The sequence below is a fragment of the Schistocerca cancellata genome, chromosome 6 (assembly GCF_023864275.1).
Source record: "Schistocerca cancellata isolate TAMUIC-IGC-003103 chromosome 6, iqSchCanc2.1, whole genome shotgun sequence".
Taxonomy (NCBI): Eukaryota; Metazoa; Arthropoda; class Insecta; order Orthoptera; family Acrididae; genus Schistocerca; species Schistocerca cancellata.
Window position 1 is genome coordinate 297,087,089 of NC_064631.1, and position 24,580 is coordinate 297,111,668.

Consider the following 24,580-nt stretch of genomic DNA (forward strand, 5'->3'; position numbering starts at 1 on the left):
ACAGAGCAGACGCACTGAAACTGTGGAATATGTGGTTGCAGGTGACTGGATGCATTCGAGTACAGTGCTATACTACGTCGTCCGACCAGAAAAACAGTGCATTTGCGTTAGATGTTGACAACTGTACTACATTTACATGCAATTTTAGAATACATGGCGAGAAGTGATGTCATGATCGCATTGGCAGAAGTGACATAAAATCAATAAAATTACGGAAAATTACGGTACCGTTCTCTAGACGAACGAAGATGTATGCAATGTACTCCATTTCTCTGTCGCATCTTGGACATAAATCGAGTCTTCAGTTTCATATTAGTACGAAGCCACTGTTACTATGTTACAGGGAAACACAGAAATCTGGAGAATGTCGACTTTCACCGGTGAATGTCAACATTCACATAGTCGCTTAGTGTATGTCCGAAATATTTGCTAAATACCGTTATTTCTGACTTACACCGATAAATGTTGACATTCACCGTGCATAATGGTGAATGTGGAACATGTTGGAGATTTATATTTTCTTCTGCGTAATTCAAAAAAATGGTTCAAATGGCTCTGAGCACTATGGGACTTAACTACTGTGATCATCAGTCCCCTAGAACTCAGAACCCTAACTAACCTACGGACATCACACACATCCATGCCCGAGGCAGGATTCGAACCTGCGACCGTAGCAGTCGCGCGGTTCCGGACTGCGCGCCTAGAACCGCTAGACCACCGCGGCCGGCTTCTGCGTAATTCAGTCGCTATAAAACGTTACAAGGGTGACGTAACTTTTTTGCCTCTCTTTCTGAAAGGAATGGCCAAGAATTTAAAATACACAGTACATTCTACATGAGAAAAGAAAATAATAGTTATAAAAAATTACTTACTTTTGTGATTCAAATCTTATTTATTGCAACAACTTAAACTATTATGACACTTTGAATTGCACAAGAGTCCCTTGCTTTTACAATTGCATTTATTTGTGGTACACTTCCTTTTGCAATGACAGCGTGTATAGCCTTGTCCCCAGCTTCTCGAATTAGCTGCAGCTGCTTCTCTCAGCGACATTTCTTGAAAAGAAATCTCATCTATGGAAAGTAGCTTTTCTTTACAAATTACGAACTGATTTCGTGTGTAAAGCTTCTTGAGGGTACCATTTTTATTTGCCAGTTTATAGAAGTCAGAGTCTTCTATTCCAACAACAACCGCTAACACATTTCGGCTATCTGTACGACCAAGGTCGACATCAGGGACTTGTATTCGTACATGATCACCAATTTGAGCAGGAGGAAATTGTTTTTGTGAGGTTCGTAAGATCTTTGTTGCTTGCAGTAGAAGATTTTCTTTCACGGCCGCTCTTTTTGTAGAAATCAACTCGTGTTTTTCAGACAGAATTCGATGTGAAGACGTTGTAGGTTGTACGTCCTCTTCAATATTTTTCTTTGGAATATGGTTTTCGGTTATGATCAAATTTTTTTTAAGAGCATTAACAGTTTCTTCAAGCTGTTCTTAGGTTTCAGAAGTATTGGCAATTTCTTCGAGTTGTTCTTTAGTTTCAATATTTGCGATTTGTTCACCAGGGAAAAAAGACGATGCTATGCCTCTTTTTGCTTTAACGCCAGACATGGATTCATAAGGACTTTCGCGTATTCTTTCGTGGTATGTAGTGTTCTTGGCAAATTGAACAAAGGATAAACCATCTGACCATTTATTTGTATCGTTATCGTTCATCCATGCAGTTAGCATATTCTGTATATCCTGATTGGCCCTTTCAACTGAACCTTGTGTTTGACTGTGACGAGGATTTCCATGAACTATTTTGACATCTTTCCACATAGCGCATATTTGACTTGATTACTAAATTCTCTACCATTATCTGATTGCAATGTTGATGGTGCACCAAATGTTAAAAATATTGAAAGAACGTGACGCGCTACTTCTTCAGCTCTTTTAGTTTTCAATGGTCGTAGCTGGGCAAACTTAGTTAAATGATCTTGATACACCATTATGAACTTATATTCGGCATCTCTGTTTGACTGCAGATCTATCAGATCAACTTGACATCTTGAGTTTAATTCAGAACTAACCATTGGCTTCACAACAGTACCTATTTTAAGTGCATTGTGTTTCATTTGACACTGTTTGCATAAATTTAAATACAGCATTACAATTTCATATGTAATATTTTTGTATTTAACTTGCAGCTCTTTAAGCATACGTGTTCTTCCTCCATGGCCTATTCTGATGTGAGTTTCACATAGTATACTGTACAATTATTCATTGGTAACATAATACTGTACGTTCGTTTCCCCTGGTTTTAATAGTACAATTAACTTCTCTTCATCATTAATTTTTAAAACATCAAAACGTTTTAATCGTCTATAATCAAAAGGTGTGTTGCATTTAATTTTAGCAGAAAGAAACCACTTCAGAACGTATTTTAGAATACTTTTCTTGAGAAAAATAAAAACAATTGTCTTCTCGTTTACTCGCAATTAATACATTAAACTTTTCATGAAAAAGATCATGATTTACTGCAGTATCCATTTAGTATAAATTAAGGCATCGGAAAAAAATTAAGAAAACGTTGCTCGCGTTATCAAAGCTTGCATAACACTGACAAAGCTGATTGACTCCGATCAGAACAAAGGATTTGGCGGGAGAGAGCCAGTCGCTTGTTTTTTGACTCTTCTGTTTTGGACCTCCACCAGAGCATATCTGTGATTGTCGACACACGCCGGAGATGGGTCCGAATGTACGACAATGTAATGAAATATTCGATCTTTCACCGACGTATTTGGTATCGGTTGACATTCACCGGTGAAAGTCGACATTCTCCAATTTCGGTCATTCACGGTAACAACCACACTTTTCATTTCCGTCCTACCCAAAATGCATGCATGTGGAATCATTGGGGAGAGGGTAGGTCTTTGGATTTTTATTAGCTTGGTGTATAAAATGCTCAAACATTCTCGTAAAAAGTCAAACAGTACAGTGGGATTGTCAGCAACATGACCATATACGTACGGAAACTGTGAAAAAATACGATAAATGACATAAATCAGTAAAATTCGAGGAAAACTTGATATAATTACGAAAAATTAACGTGAGATCCGTAAAAATTGAGGGAGGTACGACAAAATATCTAAAGTCACGAAAATATAGTAAAATTAACAAAACTGCCTGAGAACACATAAAATTAGAGAAAAATACCATGAAATGAGTACTGAAAAAAAAACAATAAAATTGCCTGCTCTGGGTAAGGAGAGTAGACTGGGGCTACATATACACACCATAATGGCGGAGAGGAAGCTTTCTAGAAGCGAAACGGCACCAATTCCTGCACATGTGCAATACAACCTAACACCGGACCACGACTTCTGTTTGCAAGGCGACGGCTATCAGAGGTGGTGGTGAACTGCGATAAGACTGTTACATCTCCTCTGGCTACTGATCGTGGTATTTATTTCCTTGTAAGATGTCAGTGTTTCTTTGCATGCAGTTTCAGCTGCCGGCGATCATTTTATATGACTGTTGTGATTGTATCATAATTTCTTAACCATAATCGGGCTTGTACTTCATAAACAGCAGACGCCTTACATCTCTGGAAACATATGTAATGTTTGTGTTACAAAGAATCGATTTTTTCTTTGGTGTTCAAGGTAGTACTTTTATCAATTCGTGGTTTGTTACCATAGTTTACTATGGAGAAAGATTAGGGAGAATGTATGTCATGCTTTGGAAATGTATTTCTTACACTGGAATATTAACAGCGTTGCATTCAACAAGACCAATAGGTCAGACACCAGACAACTCTAGCTCTATAGTGTGTTTAAATGCAGGACCCATAAATTGAGAATCGTGCAGTCTAGTCATTGGGCGGCGTTGAAATTACGGAAAAATTGGTAAATTTGATAAACCTGATCATTCTATCCACTGCGGTGCTTATTACAGTACACCGCCTCATATTGACGGTGTCCTTTCCATCATATCCGTCCACTGATAATGCTGATGATTACCACATAATGGTTGACTGACATCTCTTGATTCACATGGGCAGAGACTTGATGTGAACGGCACCTTCTGGAGATGGCCAGAACCCAAACAGTGATCGCGATATGAGGAATCAATTGAAAAGGGACACCTAGGTATCTGCTACCACATCACTGTGGAAGATGAATTTATGTAGAGGTCATCAATCACGTTCGGACAGCTATTTGGAAACGCCCCACAATGCCGCAAACTTTTCCAGTTTCCATGTGTTGTGATGCCTCCCCCAATTTTTTTGTCAATAAGAACCGCCATCTCTGTATTTCATTCCAATAATCCCGTGTTGTGGGTGTAGCAGCATAGTTTACAAAGAGCGATGTCCAGTTTTCTGTGAGAGCCAATGGGTCGAGACGTGTTAATGTTGTTTTAGCACCTGATACAGGCCTCGAAGTCATGGTGGAAAAACAAAATGTATGGCGGTATGCAAAACCATAGTCATATACTGCTCGGATGTGTTACATCAAAGCTGGCCGCTGTGGCCGAGCGGTTCTAGGCGCTTCAGTCCGGTACCGCGCCACTGCTACGGTCGCAGGTTCGAATCCTGCCTCGGGCATGGATGTGTGTGATGTCCTTAGGTTAGTTAGGTTTAAGTAGTTCTAAGTTCTATGGGGCTGATGACCTCAGATGTTAAGTCCCATAGTACTAAGAGCCATACTGTTACATCACAGTACAGCTGACGAAATTTTACACTGGTCTGTGGAAGCGACTTCGATCACTGCCCACCTGACCCAGTGGACCAGTACATGTATATTTAGTGGTATCACCACATATGGTCAATCCCAGCTCCCAGATGGTATTTATTTTCTGTTATATCAGAAGACGTGGGTGCAGTAATATCTTATCGAGTTCTCAACCGGGTGACGTTAGCAGAGCTTTTATGGTTCGTAGTTTTTCTCTGTTGCATGGTAAAAAATAATAAGGAGGGTGAGAGTGTTTGGGTCACACTCATGTATGCACCCTGAGAGACGCGTATCTCCATCGGACTGCAGAACCTGTATGTAGTTTGGAGACACACCTCAATGCAGTAGCAAAATCCTCATTATCTTTCCAGCTCCTGTATGATGTGGCGTCTTCCTAATTTTCCTGATAAGAAACACCATCATAACTTCTCTTATTGTCTTTTCTACTACCTCATGTTGCAGGAGAAATCTTCGTCTGGCGCAGGCGTTACATAGTGTACACAGTTGGCTGAGCTATGACTACACATTCCGATTTCCACCGAGTGGTCAAAACACAGCCTTGTCACATTAACTCAGCTCACCTTGTTTCTCCATGCTACGCAGAATGTCTTAGATATGGTTCTCACTGAATCCATCTTAAATTGTAATGATCACATGAACATAACTGCAGGAAGGGCGGGGTAGAGAATGAGCAACAGTTACAAGATGCATAGGGACTGTCAAAAAAACCACACTGGAATTTTTCTGTATGGAATCCTTAGCAGATAGGTTCGAAAAAGGTGACTCGTTTTGAGACATGAGAGTGGCACTAATATGATTCACCATTGGTTGTAATCATTAAAAGACATCTCGATAGGATCCAAAGCAAGTATGTGGCTGAATGAGTAGACTTCATTCCAGATCACAGGCGGCATATCGACCAGAAAGCAGAACCCTATCAGCGACTCTTGTGTGTGCCTGTAGAACCAAGACTGCTTTCGTGCAGATTTACATTAACACCGTGGTTGTAATCACGTTTTAATAGCATGGTCCTTATGCCAAATGCCGGTGGTAGAATCCTTCTGCACCTTCAAGTGTCAGTTGTCAATAGTGTTTCTTGAATGTAACATCATCTTACTTCCAGCGATTCCCATTGGAACTAATTGGTGAGGGTAATCTGACTGCTGAAAAAGAAAATCACTCATAATGCAAAGTGACTCTTATGATCTATTCAATTAATGAGCCTATCAATTCGATATTTATGACGTGCCCCCTGACGGATGGAAGCGGTGGCTAGGGTACCATGGATATGACCATTGACTTGGTGCGGCAATGGGGTGTTTGTTTCCATTGGGGCAGTATGTTTTAATGAAATTTCATTCTCCACCTACACATAGAGAGACGACCATAGTAATAAAATCAGATGTTTTACGGAATTTATAAAGTGATACATAGCATAAACCTGATATTCATGCCGGCTGTGGTGGCCAAGCGGTTAAAGGCGCTACAGTCAGGAACCGCGCGGCCGCTACGGTCGCAGGTTCGAATCCTGCCTCGGGCATGGATGTGTGTGATGTCCTTAGGTTAGTTAGGTTTAAGTAGTTCTAAGTTCTAGGGGACTGATGACCTTAGAAGTTAAGTCCCATAGTGCTCAGAGCCGAGAGCCCCTGATATTCATAATATCTCTGTGCTGTTATCTTAAGAGACTTAGTATAGGGCAGGCATTTGGTTCCTTTAAGGGAGTCCAAAAGCGAGGAGGCATCGTGTGACAGAGGTAGAGCTTAGCAATCCGTCCTGAGCCAAAAATGAGTTTAATATTCCAGTCCTGCGATGCATGATGTAACAGATAATAAGCTGATTATAACAGACTTTTTTTATACCAGATGAGAAAATATTTAGTTGTTTTTCACAACAGGTAATGATACTTTAGCCATGTGAAAAAACATGTCTGCCCTGGTTTCTTCTGTCTTCGAACATAACTCGTATAAAAGGAAGAAATCTAGATTTCGTGTGAGAAATTCAGGGTGTATGGTTAACAAAATCGGTGACTCGGATTGGGTAAAATGGATTTTTTAAACAGGGGTGTCTATGTCAGGGTGGAAGTGATTAGAACTACAGTATACATCCAGGCAACAGCTGTTTGTTTCACAGTGCACCGTGGCTGGCTGCAAGGGTGGTCACAGGGAGTTGGCAACCAGAAGTAATGGATTAAGTCAACCTTAGATGGGTGGTTAGATACAAAGAATGCGCCAGCCTGTCTACTCCTGTCTGCAGTAGTGGGTGCTACAGAATTGACCAGTGTGCTGGGTAGGCAGGTAAGGAAATGGAAGTGTGTGCAGTGTGAGAGTAGATTCAAAATGACAGGTGTTTGCACTGGACGTATTGATAACATCTGAATTCCTATCACTCCAATCATTACTTGATGCCCTTCATGGCTCGAGGTGGTCCACTCTGGCATACACGTGCGTCCACCACTCTGGCTGTGGCCACAGCAGTAATTTTCACTGTGGCACACGACAGGATATGACCACTTGAGACCACGACATCCAGTCTGTCAGTCACAGGGTCCAAGTGGAAGTAGTGCAGTCTCTTGGACATTGGCGTGTGGTGTGGCCCAGCGAAGCGATCGGCTCAGTGCACAGTGCCGTGCAGTCAGTGCAAAAGATTTTTAACAGTGTAATTACGTGCAGTGAATTATGTTGATGGTATTCCTCGCACGATTAGGATTTAAAAAAGCACCGCAATCGTTAAAATATTCCATACTGCCTTGTCCCCCTCAAAACATTTAAATAAACAGTATAATACACACTGCAACAGATTTCCCAACAAGTTCTTTAAATAAATAAATAAACTGTATTCCAAACGCTGCCTTGCGTCCTATAAATTGTTAAATAACCAATATTCCACACATTGCCATGTCTACCAGAAATTGCTTAAACAATATTTCGTACACTGCAATCGATTTACTGCCAAATGGACAATCAATTGTGTCTTTTCCCCTCCAGTTCCTGGGTGGGGGAGCAGAGGGGGAGAGTTAGGGGCTTTCCCAAAGGAGAAGGGATTAATTAGTTGATCGATCTAATTAATTAGTTAGTCAAATTGACATCAAATGTGGCTTGAATCGGCGAGGGTAGTTCCCAGAGGAGTGGGGGAAGAGGAGGGGAAGTGGGAGGAGGAGTGTAAAGTGGAGGAATGGGTGTTTCTCGGACAGATAGATTATCCCCAGGGGATCATAATCCTCTTAGCAGAACAATACCGGTAGTTTAAGGATGGATTATCTCCAGGGTGTCATAATCCTTTATGCAGAGCAATAGATTAAGGACCTGTCAATCAAAATAGAACAATAGGTTTGCCCCTGAATGTACACCTGTCCCCGATGTAGGCGACCCACCCCCCTTACCCCCTTTGCTCTACTACTATCAACAGCAGCAGTTAACCTCGCTGGTGTAGTAATGGAAAGCCCTACAACAAGAAGGGAGCATGTTGCAGAGCCTACATTCCCCTCTGTCGTGATCACACAGACTATTAAGTACCATGTTCCGCCGTTTGTAATGTCCAGGGGAATATCGCGAATGGTGGTGAGTTCAATGCAATTATTGTCTTTGAATAAAAGTGTCATTTCTGTTCGTCTTACTGCATATTTCTCTCAATTACCTACTGCCCTATACTGTAGCAGTTCTTTCTATATATGCTCCAAGTTTGATGGAGATATGTTACTTGGCAGTGACACATCATGCAGGAGTTACTTGCGTCCTTCAGTTTTGCACACTAATATATGTTGGCAGCAACCAAAAACAAATGAATACCGGCTGAAGACTTCTGGATTCTTCTGATACAGGTCTTGGGAGTTGATCAGCCAGCTTATAGTTGATGCATTGTATGGATTCTTGAACAATCTGCACATCTGACTCTTTTCTTGTTTCCAGATGCAAACCATTTTGGGATAGCATCGTACTACACCAGATTCATCGCGGACTGCGGTATGATTGTAAGTGATCCAATAGCAGGCTGCTGTATGGCAGAAGCGCCACCTGGTGGCCACTTGTGAGCCCTCACTTTGTTCTGATCACCATTTGCAGGGAGTCGCGATGTCCGTGGCCGCCCCCTCAGTTGTTGCAGCAGGCTCGAAGCAGGTGAGACGTACTGATAAACGTAACACAAAACGTATTTAACGCTGGACTTCGGATGTTTCAAAATGAATATCGAGATATTAAGGCTTTATGGTATTTATTACATTCAACTTACGATTATAAATAATACATCAAATGAAAGAGCAACTCAGACAGTTTTGTTTGTATACCTGTGTGCATGTGCATGCACCGTTTCCTGTGTTTGCCGATAGAAAGCACTAGAGCAGAAAGCTTTTTGTGTTTTACCATTTTCAAGGACTGAGTCTGTTGTTACAGTGCAACATGCGTTCCGTATTTTTTATTTATTTTGTTTATTTATTTTACTTGATCTGATTATTGCCATCTGGCCGTCTGTTACATCACAAGTAGGTTGCACACGTTGAGTACCTTTTTTACATCATAGTTACCTAAGAAATAGCAATTTTAATTTGACAATTAGTATTAAAATTATTTGAGTGTCTATAGTGACAATGTGAGAAAATAAAACTGACTATGAACTAATAATGTTAATACTGGCAGTACTTGTACTACTGATGCTGCTGCCACTAATAGTGATAGTGATAGTAGTAGTAATATTAGTAATTACAATAATAACAATGATGATAGTGGCAGATATAAAAAGAATTTATTGCTTTACGAAATAGATGATTTTTATATAGCGAGTTCTAGGGAAGGAAATTTAAGGAGACTGCACCAATTAAGAATATTGGGAAATGAGGGAGGACTGGATGGAAAGAAGGATGTATAAGTGTAACAAGTCCATACAGGCACAATGATAGTCATTACTCTTGCATTAGTAGACAAGTCATTAACAGTCTTTTCAAGCTAAGGATGTTATACAGTTCTCTAATATAATGCGGGAGGTTATTCCAGAACAGTGTTTATCCTATTGAGAAGGACTTAAGTGGCTGAACGATGGAATGGGACAGAACTGATTTTACTCTGACGTGAGCAGGTGTTTTGCCATGTTGTTCAAACAAGAGCGTAAAGGCCGAGGACAGATATGACGACTGTGTACGTTGCTAAGACGGTAGTGAAGACAAAGGGTATGAAAATCTCTGTACTTGTATGCATATACTCAGGATAGCTGTGCATATGATGGTGAAATATGATCAAAGAGTCGACCATCACAGATATAACGAACACAGGCACTCATAACCAGTTCCAAGGTAGCGTGATGCTTTCTGAGAAAGATTTTGCAGAATAATATTGCTGCAATGAATAACTACAAGTATAAATGTTTGTAGAAGTTTCTTTTTCAGATCAAGAAGGAATAGTTTGTTATAGTTTTGTAGGGCATAGAGAGATGCTGATGCCTTCTTACACACTGCGGTTAAGTGCTTCGTCAAATTTAGATTTTCATCTGTTATTACACCCAGAATCTTTGGTGAAGGAGGAAGTTGATATTTGTCCCATTTATGATTAAAAATGTTAGGAATTCCCAGTAATTCGGGCTAATGAGCCTAGAATGACCAATCGGTACAGCCTGGATTTTGTATAGATTGAGCTTTAACCTTATATTCTTCGCCCATTTTTATAGTGCACACATGTCGGTATTAAGGTTCTCGGTAGCAGTCTTCATGTTTAGATACGACTGGAAGTCATCAGCGTACATGTGGCATTTGCAGTAGGACAAAACTGATAACACATCATTGATATGCAATGAGGCTTATATTACCTGCCCCCAATTATGACTTTATGGTATTGGAAATGACGCACTACTGGCGAGACGTTAGATATAAGTGAAATCATTGAACTGCACTTTGCGAGAAATTTAGACTGGTAAGTTTGGCAAGCAAAATGTCGAAGTCAACAGTGTCAAAGGCTTTACTAATGTCTAAAAAGCACATGATAGTCGCCTCTTATGCATCCACGGCAAGTTTCAGGTCATCTGTAACCTTTGTTAATGCAGATGTCATGCTGCAATGTTTACGGAAACCTGATCGGTATTCGTCTAGTAGGTTATTTGTAGTTAGGTAGTTTGTTATCTGGTCATGGACTAAATGTTCTAAGAACTTGGGCAATGTAGGAAGAATGCAGATACGTCGTTAATCAGACGTCCTGTGGCAACGTGCTTTCTTGATAGTGGCGTAACTAGTCCCTATTTCCAGGATTCAGGGAAAACACTTGTGGTTAAGGGGTGGTTAAAGATATCTGTTATAGTGGGCAGTAGTGGTTCAATAATAAGGTTATCATTTGAACTGTGATGCCATTACGTCCAGTAGATGCAGATCTGATTCGCATGATGGCTGTTTTAATGGTATTGCAAGTAACATGCTTTAGACTGAATGTTTCATGGCTACAGTCGTTTACTCCCTCGAAGTAATCAATGAGTCTCTGTTCCGTTTGTGTGTCAGTTGTGGCTCTAGATAACATGAAGTCCCAGTTCAGATCTTTGGCTGGGCAATGGCGTCAGCTGCAGCTTTTACTTTGCCTATACCAAGACCAGGCAGATTTTCCCATAGGAGAGCTGGCCTATTTTTGTTGTCGGTTGATGTACGGGCATGTCTGAGCTTTACATTTCTCATAGCTTGACACTGCTTGTAAGCAAAATGATTTTCAAACATGGGGCACAGTTTGTAAGCCTGATGTGCAGCGTTTTAGTTCTGTTTTAGTTCTTCATTTAGCCAAGGTGCAGGTTTACTTCTTACTTTTCTCTCTTTAGGGAAGCATATTTGTTAGTGTCACCAGCTGTAATTATGTGCTCATGTATTGATTCGGGACTTTAAAGAACAGATTACAAGCAGATAAATCCTCCTACTTTCGGAGATTTGGAAAGAACTCACATCAGGTACTTTCTGTTAAAGGATTTGATCTCTGTGAACATATACTTGCTCCATTAAGTTTTTGTCATGCAGCCGCATAAATTCCAAGTCGTCTTCTGATATTTCGGCAGTGTATTATTCGGCCACCTTCAAAGTGAGCCGAATGACTTATGCTCCAGATTTTTTCTCTTTATTCATCAAACCAGTCTCAGGACTGAAGACCACAACAACAATAGTTAAAACAGTAATAATAAAATGTAAAATGAAATACAATAAGCGCACATTTAAAACATTAAAACCTATTGCCGAAACACTGATGTGTAAATGAAGCACTTTCGTGTCACTAGAAATTGGAAAAACCTTCCATGGGAAGGCAGTCAGTTGTTGAAGGACGAAAGGGTGTTGGGTGAAGAGGGTAGGAATGTGTGAGTATAAAGATGGAGGACTGCAGCGATGGGGTAGTAGGCTGTTGGGACAGAAGAAGGTATCTGTTGGGAAAGGTGGGTGGAGAAAGAAAGGCAGCAGGGAAGGAAAGCGGATTGAGGATATGGGGGAGGGGAGTGAGAAGAAACCCTGTAAAATGAATGGGTGGGGTGGACCTATAGCTGGTAGGAAGGGTAAGTGCCAAGACAGAGTTCATGATCAGGGAGGGGGATATGCTTGGAGTTCCTTTGGGAGAGCATGTGGAAGGTGTGCAAGTGGAGGGTTGGTGGAATGTGTTGGTAGAGGCACAGCAGAGTAAGATGACTGGTAAATAGAGGAGAAACGATAGGATTATTGGAGCCGAGTTTGTGGGTGGTGTAAAATCAAAAATGGCTCTGAGCACTATGGGACTCAACTGCTGTGGTCATAAGTCCCCTAGAACTTAGAACTACTTAAACCTAACTAACCTAAGGACATCACACACATCCATGCTCGAGGCAGGATTCGAACCTGCGACCGTAGCAGTCGTGCGGTTCCAGACTGAAGCGCCTTTAACCGCTCGGCCACTCCGGCCGGCTGTGGGTGGTGTAGACTGTTCAGAGATGTTTAGTGTGAATGATGAAAGGTAGGAATGTGATGAGTTGGTAAAGCATCTTTGTGGGGCAAAGTAAACGGATGCAGAAAGCAAGGTGGAGTACATGGAGTTCCAGGATCTGGAGGGACTTATACAACTTTGGAGTGATGGATATCCATGCAACATTTGCATAGCAATGGATGAGACAGATTAGGGATTTGTATATATGAAGGACAGTGGAGTGATGTAGTCCCAACATTCACCCACTTAGTAGTTTCAGTCTGTTGTGGACTTTTCTGTTGGATGGTTAGTAGGCAGGGTTCCCACGTTAGTTGGCAGTCGAAGATGAGTCCAAGGTAGCTGGATGGGACGGTCATAAACGGCGAGACAGAACTCATGGAGACAGGAGGTTGGGGTAATGCATCCTAAATTATTACCTGGCTTTTGGAGCGTTTAATCTTAAGGAGCCATTAGTTACAGCAGGAGATAAAGTGATTGAGATGGATTTGGAGGAATTGTTGGCATTTTGGCATTGAGTAATGCCAGTTGCATATGAGTGTATTCCAGTCACAAGTCCAGAGGAAGGAGCAATATAAGCGGTGGGGTTCTCAGAGAAGGAGTACAGCTTGTGGTGAGAGAGTGGGGTGTTGAGGATATATGGCTTTAATAGTGTTATGTGCAGAGATGGAATCTGACAATGTTTGCTGCAGGAGTGCTGTGGGATAGGGGATATCATTGGTTTGCTGGAAGGTTAGGCAGTGGCTTCGTATCTGGGTATCTATGGATTCCCAGTAGGCATTCCAGTTAGCACTGGTGTAGTCACGGACCCTTTTTAGATGGTGATGGGGATGAGGCACATGACAACGAGGTATTGTGTAGGTAATGGTGAGGAGGACAGTTAGGTTGTCACTTCCAGTTGGTTCGAGGATTTCTGCAGTGAAGCGTCCAAGGAGGTTGGGAGACATGAGGACGACATCTGTGTTGATGTTGCTTTCAGGATGCGTGTGCTGACGAGCCCCGGCTTGCCGGCTTGCCCGTGTGGCCACGCCAACTCTGAACTTAGAATATTTTCAGGGCGCCACAACTCACCCGTTACCTCACACACCCCCACTTATTAACATTCGAGCTTGCCAGAATGTTCAGAAGTAACACTCTTCAGTTCATACAAGTACATATAAAACAAATTATAAAGAACAGAATTAAATGAATAAAATTCCAGGCCAATAGTGGTTCCAAAATTTTTGTAGTGGTGTTGAATGAATTTCGAAATAAACTGAAAGTAACACAAATTATGAACGAAACGGCATATTAAATAAATGCCTGCATAAACAATTTTTTGGACAAGGAATAATTTTTTTTTAAATGCACTTTCACTTATGTGCGATTTTGTAAGCACTTCTTGTGCCACTCACTCAGCGCTAAGGCGCCTTCTTGCACTAATTTTTTTGTCGCACTACAAATGCTCACACGGATTTTAGCTCAAAGTATTGATCAACTCACATCAGTCTTTTGACCAAGTGCCTCGCAGAAATCGTGTCTGCCTCTGAATTCCGAGCTCCACCGTTTATCGTGACAAATCTGTCTACAATGAAAACCAAAAGTAGAAACCCTTCAACAAACCATTTCCAAAACCCAAATAGGATCCTTGCTAAAGATTCCCTCCAGTGGCAATTGATACTTTAGGGACAAAGTCACAAGGCAAACAACTGACTCACAGTAAGTTCAAATTCCCACAAGTTCTATTTAATTAACTTCAATAAATCCTCCCTACCTCCACACACCAAAAAATGCGTGCACATACTATTACAATTTTAATACCCTTCAAACTGACCACTAAGTTCTTTGCCACACTCGTAACCAATGCATAAATCAATACATATTTTACTTGAATCCACGAGGTCACTGACCTCCACGACCCTCAGTGCCTAAACTTCCCCCTCTTGCACACGTACAGAGCCACAATAAACTAACATATTACTCATGAATCCCAAAGTAAAAGAGATAATATTGTCCCTCCAAAATTACTACCACTAATTAAAAATTACAACAGCTTTTCATTTATCCCTTAATAAATCATTTTCTATGGCTCGTCCCTTCTCTTCCAATTCTAGCGCACACACCTCCTGTTCTGTTCATCCCTCAATCTCATGTTCATCCCAAAATAATTCATTAAATATGTCCTTCGTCCCATATTCATTCCTTCCCTTTTCTAAACCTCTAACAATTTTAAACTTCTCTCAAATGGTTCAAATGGCTCTGAGCACTATGGGACTTAACATCTTAGGTCATCAGTCCCCAAGAAATTAGAACTACTTAAACCTAACTAACCTAAGGACGTCACACACATCCATGCCCGAGGCAGTATTTGAACCTGCGACCGTAGCAGTCCCACGGTTCCGGACTGCAGCGCCTAGAACCGTACGGCCACCGCGGCTGGCAAACTTCTCTCGTTTCCACATATGCGGCAGTAATGACCGTAACGTTCTACTGTACCAACGCCAATCAGTCACACTAAAATCACACTCCTCCTTCATACACCAATTCGTACGAACTTCATTACACAAACTACCCCCATCCACACTATTTACTTCAGCCCTCTCTGAATTTTTTGTTAGTTCCGCCACACCTCTCGCACAACTTTACTGTTTTTCCCCTGCCGGACGCGGTGGCCGTGCGGTTCTAGGCGCTGCAGTCTGGAACCGCGGACCTGCTACGGTCGCAGGTTCGAATCCTGCCTCGGGCATGGATGTGTGTGATGTCCTTAGGTTAGTTAGGTTTAAGTAGTTCTAAGTTCTAGGGGACTGATGACCTAAGATGTTAAGTCCCATAGTGCTCAGAGCCATTTGAACCATTTTTTTTTGTTTTGTTTTTCCCCTCCAAAATATGGACACTTGCAGATTCAGCAAAATTACACATCATTCACTGTTAAACACTTTATCTTCCTGAAATAATATATCGATGCCTAGTCCATCATCACCATAAATATTCATCTCAGCACCATTATCTGCTGATACGTCGTTTAAATCACTACATAATTCACATCAGAAACCTTACTTTCCTCCGTTGGCAAATTAACTTTACGTGAATCGTACACAACTTTATCTTCCGCCACTACATTACACAAATTGCTGCTACCTTGTCGTACAATTTTTGGACTTCCAGACTTGCTACATTCCGCTGTGATCGGACAAAAATCAGCACATACTGTCATTTCTACACACTTTTCATCCAGATTAATCCCCGATCGTACTTTACGTACATTCTAACATTCGTACTTTGACAAACGTTTTAGATCCACACATTCATCAATAAGTTTCGTTTCGCTTTCATTCGTGACTAGAAACGCGTAAATTCCTTCCTCCAAAGTATCAACTCCAATAGCTTCTACATCATTGCATAAATTACCATTACTTTGTTCCTTCAAACGGAAATCATCTACCTCCGCCAATACATTTTTAACTTCAACTGCTGGCGAGACCAATGCTAAGCTTCCCTATTAACATTGACGCTTGCTGCCAAAACACAATCACCCTCACTTGCAGCTGGTGAGACCAAAGTTACGCCGTCTTCACTAACATTGACACTTTTCGCCGACTCACAAATACTTGCTACTACAACACCTTCTTTACAGGAATTGCTACTATTTGCTAATGCCTTTTCAGAACTCTCCACACAATTTGCTTTCACAAAATTCATCTCCTCTTTAACTTCTTTTTGAACCACTGAATCTTTCCATTCATCACCGTTCACACACTCATTCATTACACATTCGTAACTTACATCATTCCCCGCAAATTTATTCCCATTATTTTCACGCAAAACTCTCACAAATCTATGCTTCTGACGTTCGCGCCTGCTTTTATTGAAAGAGCCACCTATATAGCCTTCCTCTTTAACGTACTCCATATTACCTATTTGTTGACTTTTTCCACACCTCTCAACATTTCTTCCATTACCGTTACCTCCAGTCCTTTTCATCGCCTGTTCAGATCGCCATCCCCGGACCTGAGATGTGGCGAGCACCAGTTTCCCCACCAGTTGTTATGCGATTGCAATTCGCGCGAATTTCTCCTGTCAAATCTGCGTTCTTTACTTGAGTCCCGTTTACGAAAGTTATCACTCCTGTTCGTTCTTCGACCATTCTGCTCATTCCAGCTATCATCTCCCTGAGAATTCCTTTGATTTCTCTCACGATTATTATTTTGCTGATGATTATTTGGATTCTCATTTTGATAACTACCACCCGGTTTGCTCTGAGGTTTGATCTTCAAGGCCATCTCTAAGTTTTCTACAAATACTAGAAATTCGTCCATGGTATCACGTGGACTATGGACAAGATCCCATTGCAAATTTTCGGGTAATCGCCATTTTAACGTGGTGATTTCCGTTAAAACCCCCAACAGATGTTTCACATGCATAAGCTTGCCAAGTCCGTGCTTGCAAAAATCTCTCATTGTCCCATTACCGTACCTGTAACTCGGCCCATTTCAAAATTCAATTTCGATCCACGTCTGTTTTGCCTCGCTCCAAAATTTATTCAAAAAACACTTTTTGATCTCTTTGTACGATTCGCACGAACTACATTTAACATTTGCCCAAGACTGTGGGTCCCCCTCCAAATGCCGTTTAACGTATTTTATTTTCGCTTTGTCCGAAATGCCATGAACAAAAGCGTCCCTACACGCAGCCAAGAAATTTACTGGGTGATATCTTCCATCATCTGTGTAACATTTCACAAGGGAAATTTATAACTGGCGTGACCTGTTGGGAGGCTAACGAATTTAAATCGCCTTTTACCTTTTGCATTTGCTTTTTAAATTCATTTTCACTAGTGATACTGGACTCTATTTTATCTTTAATTTTACCCAAATCTTTCTCCCCCTCACCTAAACGATTGGCAACGTCACAAATTGCTAAATTTATATCGCCTGTACGACCATCTTGCGCTTTTATACAGTCGCTTACTTGCCCTCAAGTTCCGTCTGATCTTATCCATTTTTTCCGCAAGATCTTTTTCCACTGATTCGATTTTGGATTTTACTATTACAACTTGGTCTGTAATTTTCCCTTTATCCACTCGGACACAATTTATCATCAATTGCTTTTTCAAGGTTATCCATAAGTTTTTCAACTTCCTCTTTCATAGCGGAAACTATTTCAGTTCTCATAGTACTTATATCAGTCTGAATTGTATCCGTAACTGTTTGCAATGTGCCCATATCTGTTCGCAATGTACCCATATCAATTCGAATTGTGCTGATACTATTTGCCATTGTATTCATGTTATTTCCCAATCCCTGGATCATTTGCGTTAGCTGAGACATCATATCTCCCCCACATTCATTCCCTTTGCCTGAATTCCTACCAGTTACACTTTGGCACTCTGATTTCGGACAAACCGGTTCACTTCTGTTTTCAGAATTACACATACTAGGTGACTGTTCCATACAGGGTGAAAAGTATTTAAACCGACAAACTCTGGGAGGTTGTAGGGGACATCAAAACAAATATTTTCCCTAATGTCATTTTTTCGTATGAGGAGTAGTTAAACCGGCAGAGGAAGATTTCTCAGGCGGCAAATTAATTAAACCAACAAACACTTTTCCATTTTTTTATGACCAAGAGACAACACATTAACACAACCCAATTTCAATTACAGTAGATTTTCAAATATGCATCCACTGACACGTAAACAAAGGTTACACCGTCGGATCATGTTCTGACACGGGCAAAAACCCCAGGAGTATCTTGAATTGTTCCTGTTCCTGCTGCTGCTACTATCCGGACAACCAGATCCTCTTCTGATGCAACAGGAGTTGCGTAAACAAGGTTGTGCATCTCTCCCCACACAAAAAAAGGCCAGAGGGGACATATCTGGGGATCGAGCAGGCCATGGTATAGGACCACCTCTGCCAATCCACGTTTCTGGGAACCGTCGGTCCAGGAATCGACGCACACGACGCCTGAAAAGTGCTGGCACCCCGTCATGTTGGAACCACATGCGTTGTCTTGTAGGGAGCGGGATGTCTTCCAGCAATTCTGGTAATGCTCTGGCGAGAAAATTGTAAGGTTCCTGCCATTTTATGCCCTAGATAGCAGATACGGCCCAATTAAACAGTCCCCAACAACACCGACCCACACATTAACGAAGAACCGCACTTGATGAGCGCTCGTAACTGTGGCATTTGGGTTATCCTCACTCCAAACATGCGAATTGTGCATGTTGAAGACTCAATCACGCACGAACGTTGCTTCATCGGTAAACAACACAGAGGATGGAAATGTTGGATGCATTTCACACTGTTCCAGGTACCACTGCGAAAACTGTGCTCTGGGTGGGTAATCAACTGGTTCCAGGTTGTGGATACGCTGTAAGTGAAATGGACGTAACAATTGCTCTCGAAGGACTGTTCTTACATTCATCTGATTCGTCCCCATGTTACGTGCAATTGCGTGAGTGCTGATTGAAGGATTCTGCTCCACATGCTGCAAGACAGCTTCCTCAAATTGCAGCGCTCTTACCGTGCGACGGCGTCCCTGTCCAGGTAATCCGCTAAATGACCCGGTCTCACGTCGACGTTGGTACACAGCAGCAAAGGTCGTATGATGTGGGATACGGCGATTAGGATATTATTGTTGATAAACCCGCTGTGCAGCTCGTCCATTGTGGTACGCTACGTAGTACGCACCAACCACATCAATGTACTCACTCCAGGTGTATCGTTCCATAAGTGAACAGAGACAATGCACTACACTGGTGGACGGCAGTTGCCTACAACTGAAGAGCGTAATATGCCCTCTAACAACTGAAGATCGTAATACGGCCTCTAACAACTGAAGATCCTAATACGGCCTCTTAACAACTGAAGAGCGTAATACCGCCTCCACCGGTTTAAGTGATCCTTATAGGAAAAAATTACATTAGGGAAAAATATTTGTTTAGATGTCCCCTACAACCTCCCAGAGTTTGTCGATTTAAATACTTTTCACCCTGTATTCGCGAAATCTGTAAGTGGAGCGTGAACTTCAGAGTTAAACATTATCTCACTATCTGCGCAGGCACTTATCTGATCTGAGATGGTTCCCTCTGCCATGATGATGCCTTCGGTTGTAGTGGAAGTCGACATTGAAGACTTACATGGAGTACTCGAAGACGCTGCTATTGTACTGCTGTTGATCTGCGTCTTCCACTGAAGAAGTCGCTTGATGTAACTGACTGTAGCTGCTGCCGGTTACCACTTGATTCAACTGTCTCCTATACCACTGTCTGCTAAACGCGAGCACCGGTACTGTTCCCTGCACTCAACTTATTTAGACTCTGAGCCCCCACACAAATTGCCTTTAACGTGATAGATTAGGACCTCTATCGATAGCATGTGTTAGTTGTGAAAATTACTGCGATACTTCACTATTTCCAGAAACCTGCTTGCGGAAAAAACACCTATCTCACACTGTGTTTTGCGGGAGGTTCACTCTACAGAAATCTCTACTGGTTTTGCAAAGGTTTTTACACGTTGCATAGTTCGCTGAATAACAGAGAGCAAAGGAATGACCACTTTGCAGGACCCATATCCCAGACGAGAAACCTCCAATTGCGGGCTTTCAAATAAAAAAATGTGACCCTCAACTACGTACCCTCAGACTCAGAATTGAAATTCCACTAACTACAGACTTTTTCGATGAAAAAATGTTATTTTTAAGGGCCATCGATAGCTTGTGAAACGAGAAATGCTGTGGGTTTTGAAACAACTTAACTTAAGACATTACGCTTTTATTTTTGTACCGAAGATACGCTTTTTCATAAGCTATCGACTTTAGTTGTCCTCAGTTTCTCACTTAATAATCTTAATAAAGCAGTGTTTCAGCATTCTCTCGTAACTGCGTACACAACTTGCTAGTGACGTGACGCTGTGTAAAGTCAGCTTTGTTTTGTCAAAAGAAGCTACATTTTTAACATAGCAACAAAGAAGTTGAAGCTTTTAAACATAATTCGCCACTAATCACGCTTCTATGAAAGCTGCAAATGGTTAACAAGTCAGGCGAAAATACTACAGTCCGGAACCGCGGGACTGCTACGGTCGCAGGTTCGAATCCTGCCTCGGGCATGGGTGTGTGTGATGTCCTTAGGTTAGTTAGGTTTAAGTAGTTCTAAGTTCTAGGGGACTTATGACCTAAGATGTTGAGTCCCGTAGTGCTCAGAGCCATTTGAACCCATCAGGCGAATATAAATCGCTGCTTTCGTTGCATTTTCAGCGCAATTTCATTTAGATACTAACCAAAGCAGAGATGGTAGTAGATCTATTTGGATGATCGCCATGTAAGTGTGGGCATGGAGGGGCTCCAGTTATTAATTATGAAAAATATGATGTAGGCTTCAGTTTAGAATTGCACTTTCCCTCCAGCCCTCGTCATTTCCCCTACACCGTGTTGACCCATCACTATCACTCTCTCCACACTTTCCCTTCCAGTTGTGCATCTACTGGCCACATTATTCTGCATACAATCTACGTGGATGCACGCTTATGTCAGGCTTCTGCTTATTGCTGGCCACGGCTGCCACAGATTGTCAATAAAGTTGAGTGAATTATATTTATTTATAATCCACTTCGGCATTCCTGTTGGATTTCAAACCCACTATAATTGACGAGATACGACTCTCTTCTTTGCACTCTGTCTTCAGGCCACAAGTGGCCCATGGGGACCATCCGACCGCCGTGCCATCCTCAGCATAGGATGTGGATGAAAGGGACATGTGGTCAGCACACCACTCTACCGGTCATTATGATGGTTTTCTTTGACCAGAGCTGCTGCTATTCGGTCGAGTAGCTCCTCAATTGGCATAACGAGGCTGAGTGCATCCCGAAAAATGCGAAAAATGGCTACAGTGCGTGTCGGCCTCGCCCTTCAGTGCTTAACTTCGATGATCTGACGGGAACCGGAGTATCTACTGCGTCAAGGCCGTTGCCACTCTTTTCTTTGGGCCCTGTCAGCTAGGATCCTTTTACGAGCATTGTTCTTTCCCGTGTTACATGACTTCGAATGGTACACCATTCCTCGTAGTTACACACAGTCGTCGTTGATACACCCTTTACTCTGTTACTTCAGTTACAGTGTAGTCATGAGTACGTCATTCTCTCACTTCTCCATATTGAGCTATCTTACTGCGCTGCTCCCATACAACCAACTCGCACATACACTCTGCTTCATTCTTGTGGCTTACATCAACAGTGGAAGATAATGTGACCAACTGGTACCACATATACAGCAACCACAGAACCCCAAAGCAACCATTGTGCTCTTTTAAGGGATTGGTTTTATTTTTGTCCAGTGATCTGACAGATAAGATACTGAAGTGACTTATTCATTCAAGACCATAAGAATATAATGTGAATTTTCTTTATATGAATTAAAGGTATTTGTGTTGATGCCAGTTCAATGACATCTATTTGCTAACAGCTGCTTCTCGGTACATACTGAAGTGACAAAAGTTATGGGATACATCCTAATACCATGTCGGACATCCTTTTGCCCAGTGTAGCGCAGCAACTCGATCTCACGTGGACCCAAAAAGCCACGTGGACCCAAAAAGCCATTGGAAGTCTTGTGCAGAAATACTGAGCCATGCTATCCCTATAGTCGTTCATAATTGCGAAATTGTTACCTTAGCAGGATTTTGTGATGAACTGACCGGTTGATCACGTCCCATAAATGTTCGATGGGATTTATGTCGGGGGATTTGGGTGGCCAAGTCGTTTGCTCGAATGATCTTCAAATCAGTCGTGAACAATTGTGGGCCACTTACATGTTTTAGATCATTATGTCCATGAATGGCTGCAAATGTTCTCCAAGTAGCCAAACTAACCATTTCCAGTCAATGATAGATTCAAGTGGAGCAAAGGACACAGCCTACACCTTTATGGATCCAGCCTTGTTGAAAACTTGGGTGCATGGCTTCATGGGGTCTGCACCGCACTCGAACCGTACCATCAGCTCCTACAAACTGAAATCGGGACTCACATACCAGGCCACGGTTTTCCAGTCGTCTAGAGTCCAACCGATATGGTCACCAGCCCAGGAGAGGCGCAGCAGGCGATGTCGTGCAAAGGCAGTCGCGTCGGTCGTCTTCTGCCATAGCCCATTAACACCAAATTCCGCAGCACTGTCTTAACGGATACGTTCATCACATATCCCACATTGATTTCTGCGATTCTTTCACGCAGTTTTGCATGTCTATTAGCCATGAGATCTCAAGGCAAATGCTGCTGCTCTCGGTCGTTAAATAAAGGCCGTCAGTAACTGCGTTGTCCGTAGTGAGAGGTATTGTCCGAAATGTGGTATTCTCGACACACTCGTGATACTATGGAACTCAGAATACTGAATTGCCTACCGATTTCCAAAATAGAATATCCCATGCATCTAGCTCCAACTGCCATTCTGCGTTCAGTCTTTTAATTCCCGCCGTACGGCCGTAATCACGTCGGAAACTTTTTCACATGAATCACCTGAGCACATATGACGGCCCCAGCATTGCACTGCCCTTCTGTGCCTTTTTCAAATGGCTCTGAGCACTATGCGACTTAACTTCTGAGGTCATCAGCCCCCTATACTTAGAACTACTTAAACCTAACTACCCTAAGAACATCACACACATCCATGACCGAGGCAGGGTTCGAACCTGCGACCGTAGCGGTCGCTCGGTTCCAGACTGCAGCGCCCAGAACCGCACGGCCACTTCGGCCGGCTCTATGCCTTGTATAAACTATACTACCGCCATCTATAAATGTGTTACTCAGAAACAGATATTCTACGTTTTAAGCAAGGAGTGCGCCATGGTTGCAGCCTGTCAATAATATTGTTCAGTCTGATCTTTGTACGAGGAGTAAAAAGAAACTAAGGAGATATTTTGAAAGCGAATGAAAATTCAGGGAGAAGAAATAAAAACTTTACGATTTGCTGACGTCTTTTTTATTCTACCAGAAGTGGCAAAGAACTTTGAATAATCCATTGAATGAAATTCATAGTGCATTAAAAAAGAGGTTATTAGATGAATATAAATAAAGTAGAGATTGTGTGAAACAGAGAAATATGGCAACAAAGAGTATAAATTTAAGGGTTGAGAAGCATTTTATGGAAGTATTTGTTTGGAGTGCAGCCTTGTATGCAAATGTCGACGATGTCAGGAAAACTTTTAAAAACATTGGGGACATACTTTTCACGTAAAAACTAGCAACTTGCTAATGTAATCATTAGTGTAAAGACTGGTTTGATGCAGCTTTCCACGGTATTCCTTACAGTAGAGCTGCATGTCCGCGAGAAAGTCAGTGGTTGTAGTACCTCTTACTAAAGCCATGCCATAGTACCAAACAGCCAAGCATTGTTGGCTAATCTTACAAGACCAGATCAGCTTGTTATCCAGACTGTGGCCGCTGTAACTACCGACAAGGTTGCTGTCGCTCTTCGGTAACCAGACAGTCGTCTGGCCAAACCTCAGATAGCCCTCCTGTATGGTTCACCTATAGTACGGTGAATAGCGCCATTAGGCATGGAAGCCAATTGACCGCAGCAAAGTTCATGGTTCCTGAGTTGGGAAATAAGCTCTATCTAGTCAAAAGTATCTGGACACTCCTATGTATTAAGGAGCTGACCACTAAATGTCACGAGACGCAACCCGTCAGTATGAAGGAGTCGTGCAGTGCTGTGCTGTCAGTAGAAAAACAGTGACACCAGAATGGATCGATCAGAGGAACACAGCGTCCGCGGCTCGTGGTCTTGCGGTAGCGTTCTCGCTTCCCGTGCACGGGGTCCCGGGTTCGATTCCCGGTGGGGTCGGGGATTTTCTCTGCCTCGAGATGACTGGGTGTTGTGTGTCTCTCATCATCATGTCATCCTCATTCACTTGCAAGTCGCCGTCGTGTGGAGCGGTGGCCAAACCGCCCCGTGAGGAGTCTCCCAGCCACCAATGAAATACGCTTATTATTAGGGGAACACAGCGCA

General features: G+C 42.2%; 1 protein-coding gene across 1 annotated transcript in view; it reads left to right on the top strand.

The window, feature by feature from the left end:
• LOC126088301 (ureidoglycolate dehydrogenase (NAD(+))-like) overlaps window positions 1-24,580 on the top strand; it is a 98,213-nt gene that overhangs the window by 39,900 nt on the left and 33,733 nt on the right. Inside the window, exons 3-4 of the mRNA XM_049906432.1 lie at window positions 8,621-8,682; window positions 8,774-8,827. Of these exons, the coding sequence (XP_049762389.1) occupies window positions 8,621-8,682; window positions 8,774-8,827 (116 nt within the window). The remainder of the gene's footprint in view (window positions 1-8,620; window positions 8,683-8,773; window positions 8,828-24,580) is intronic.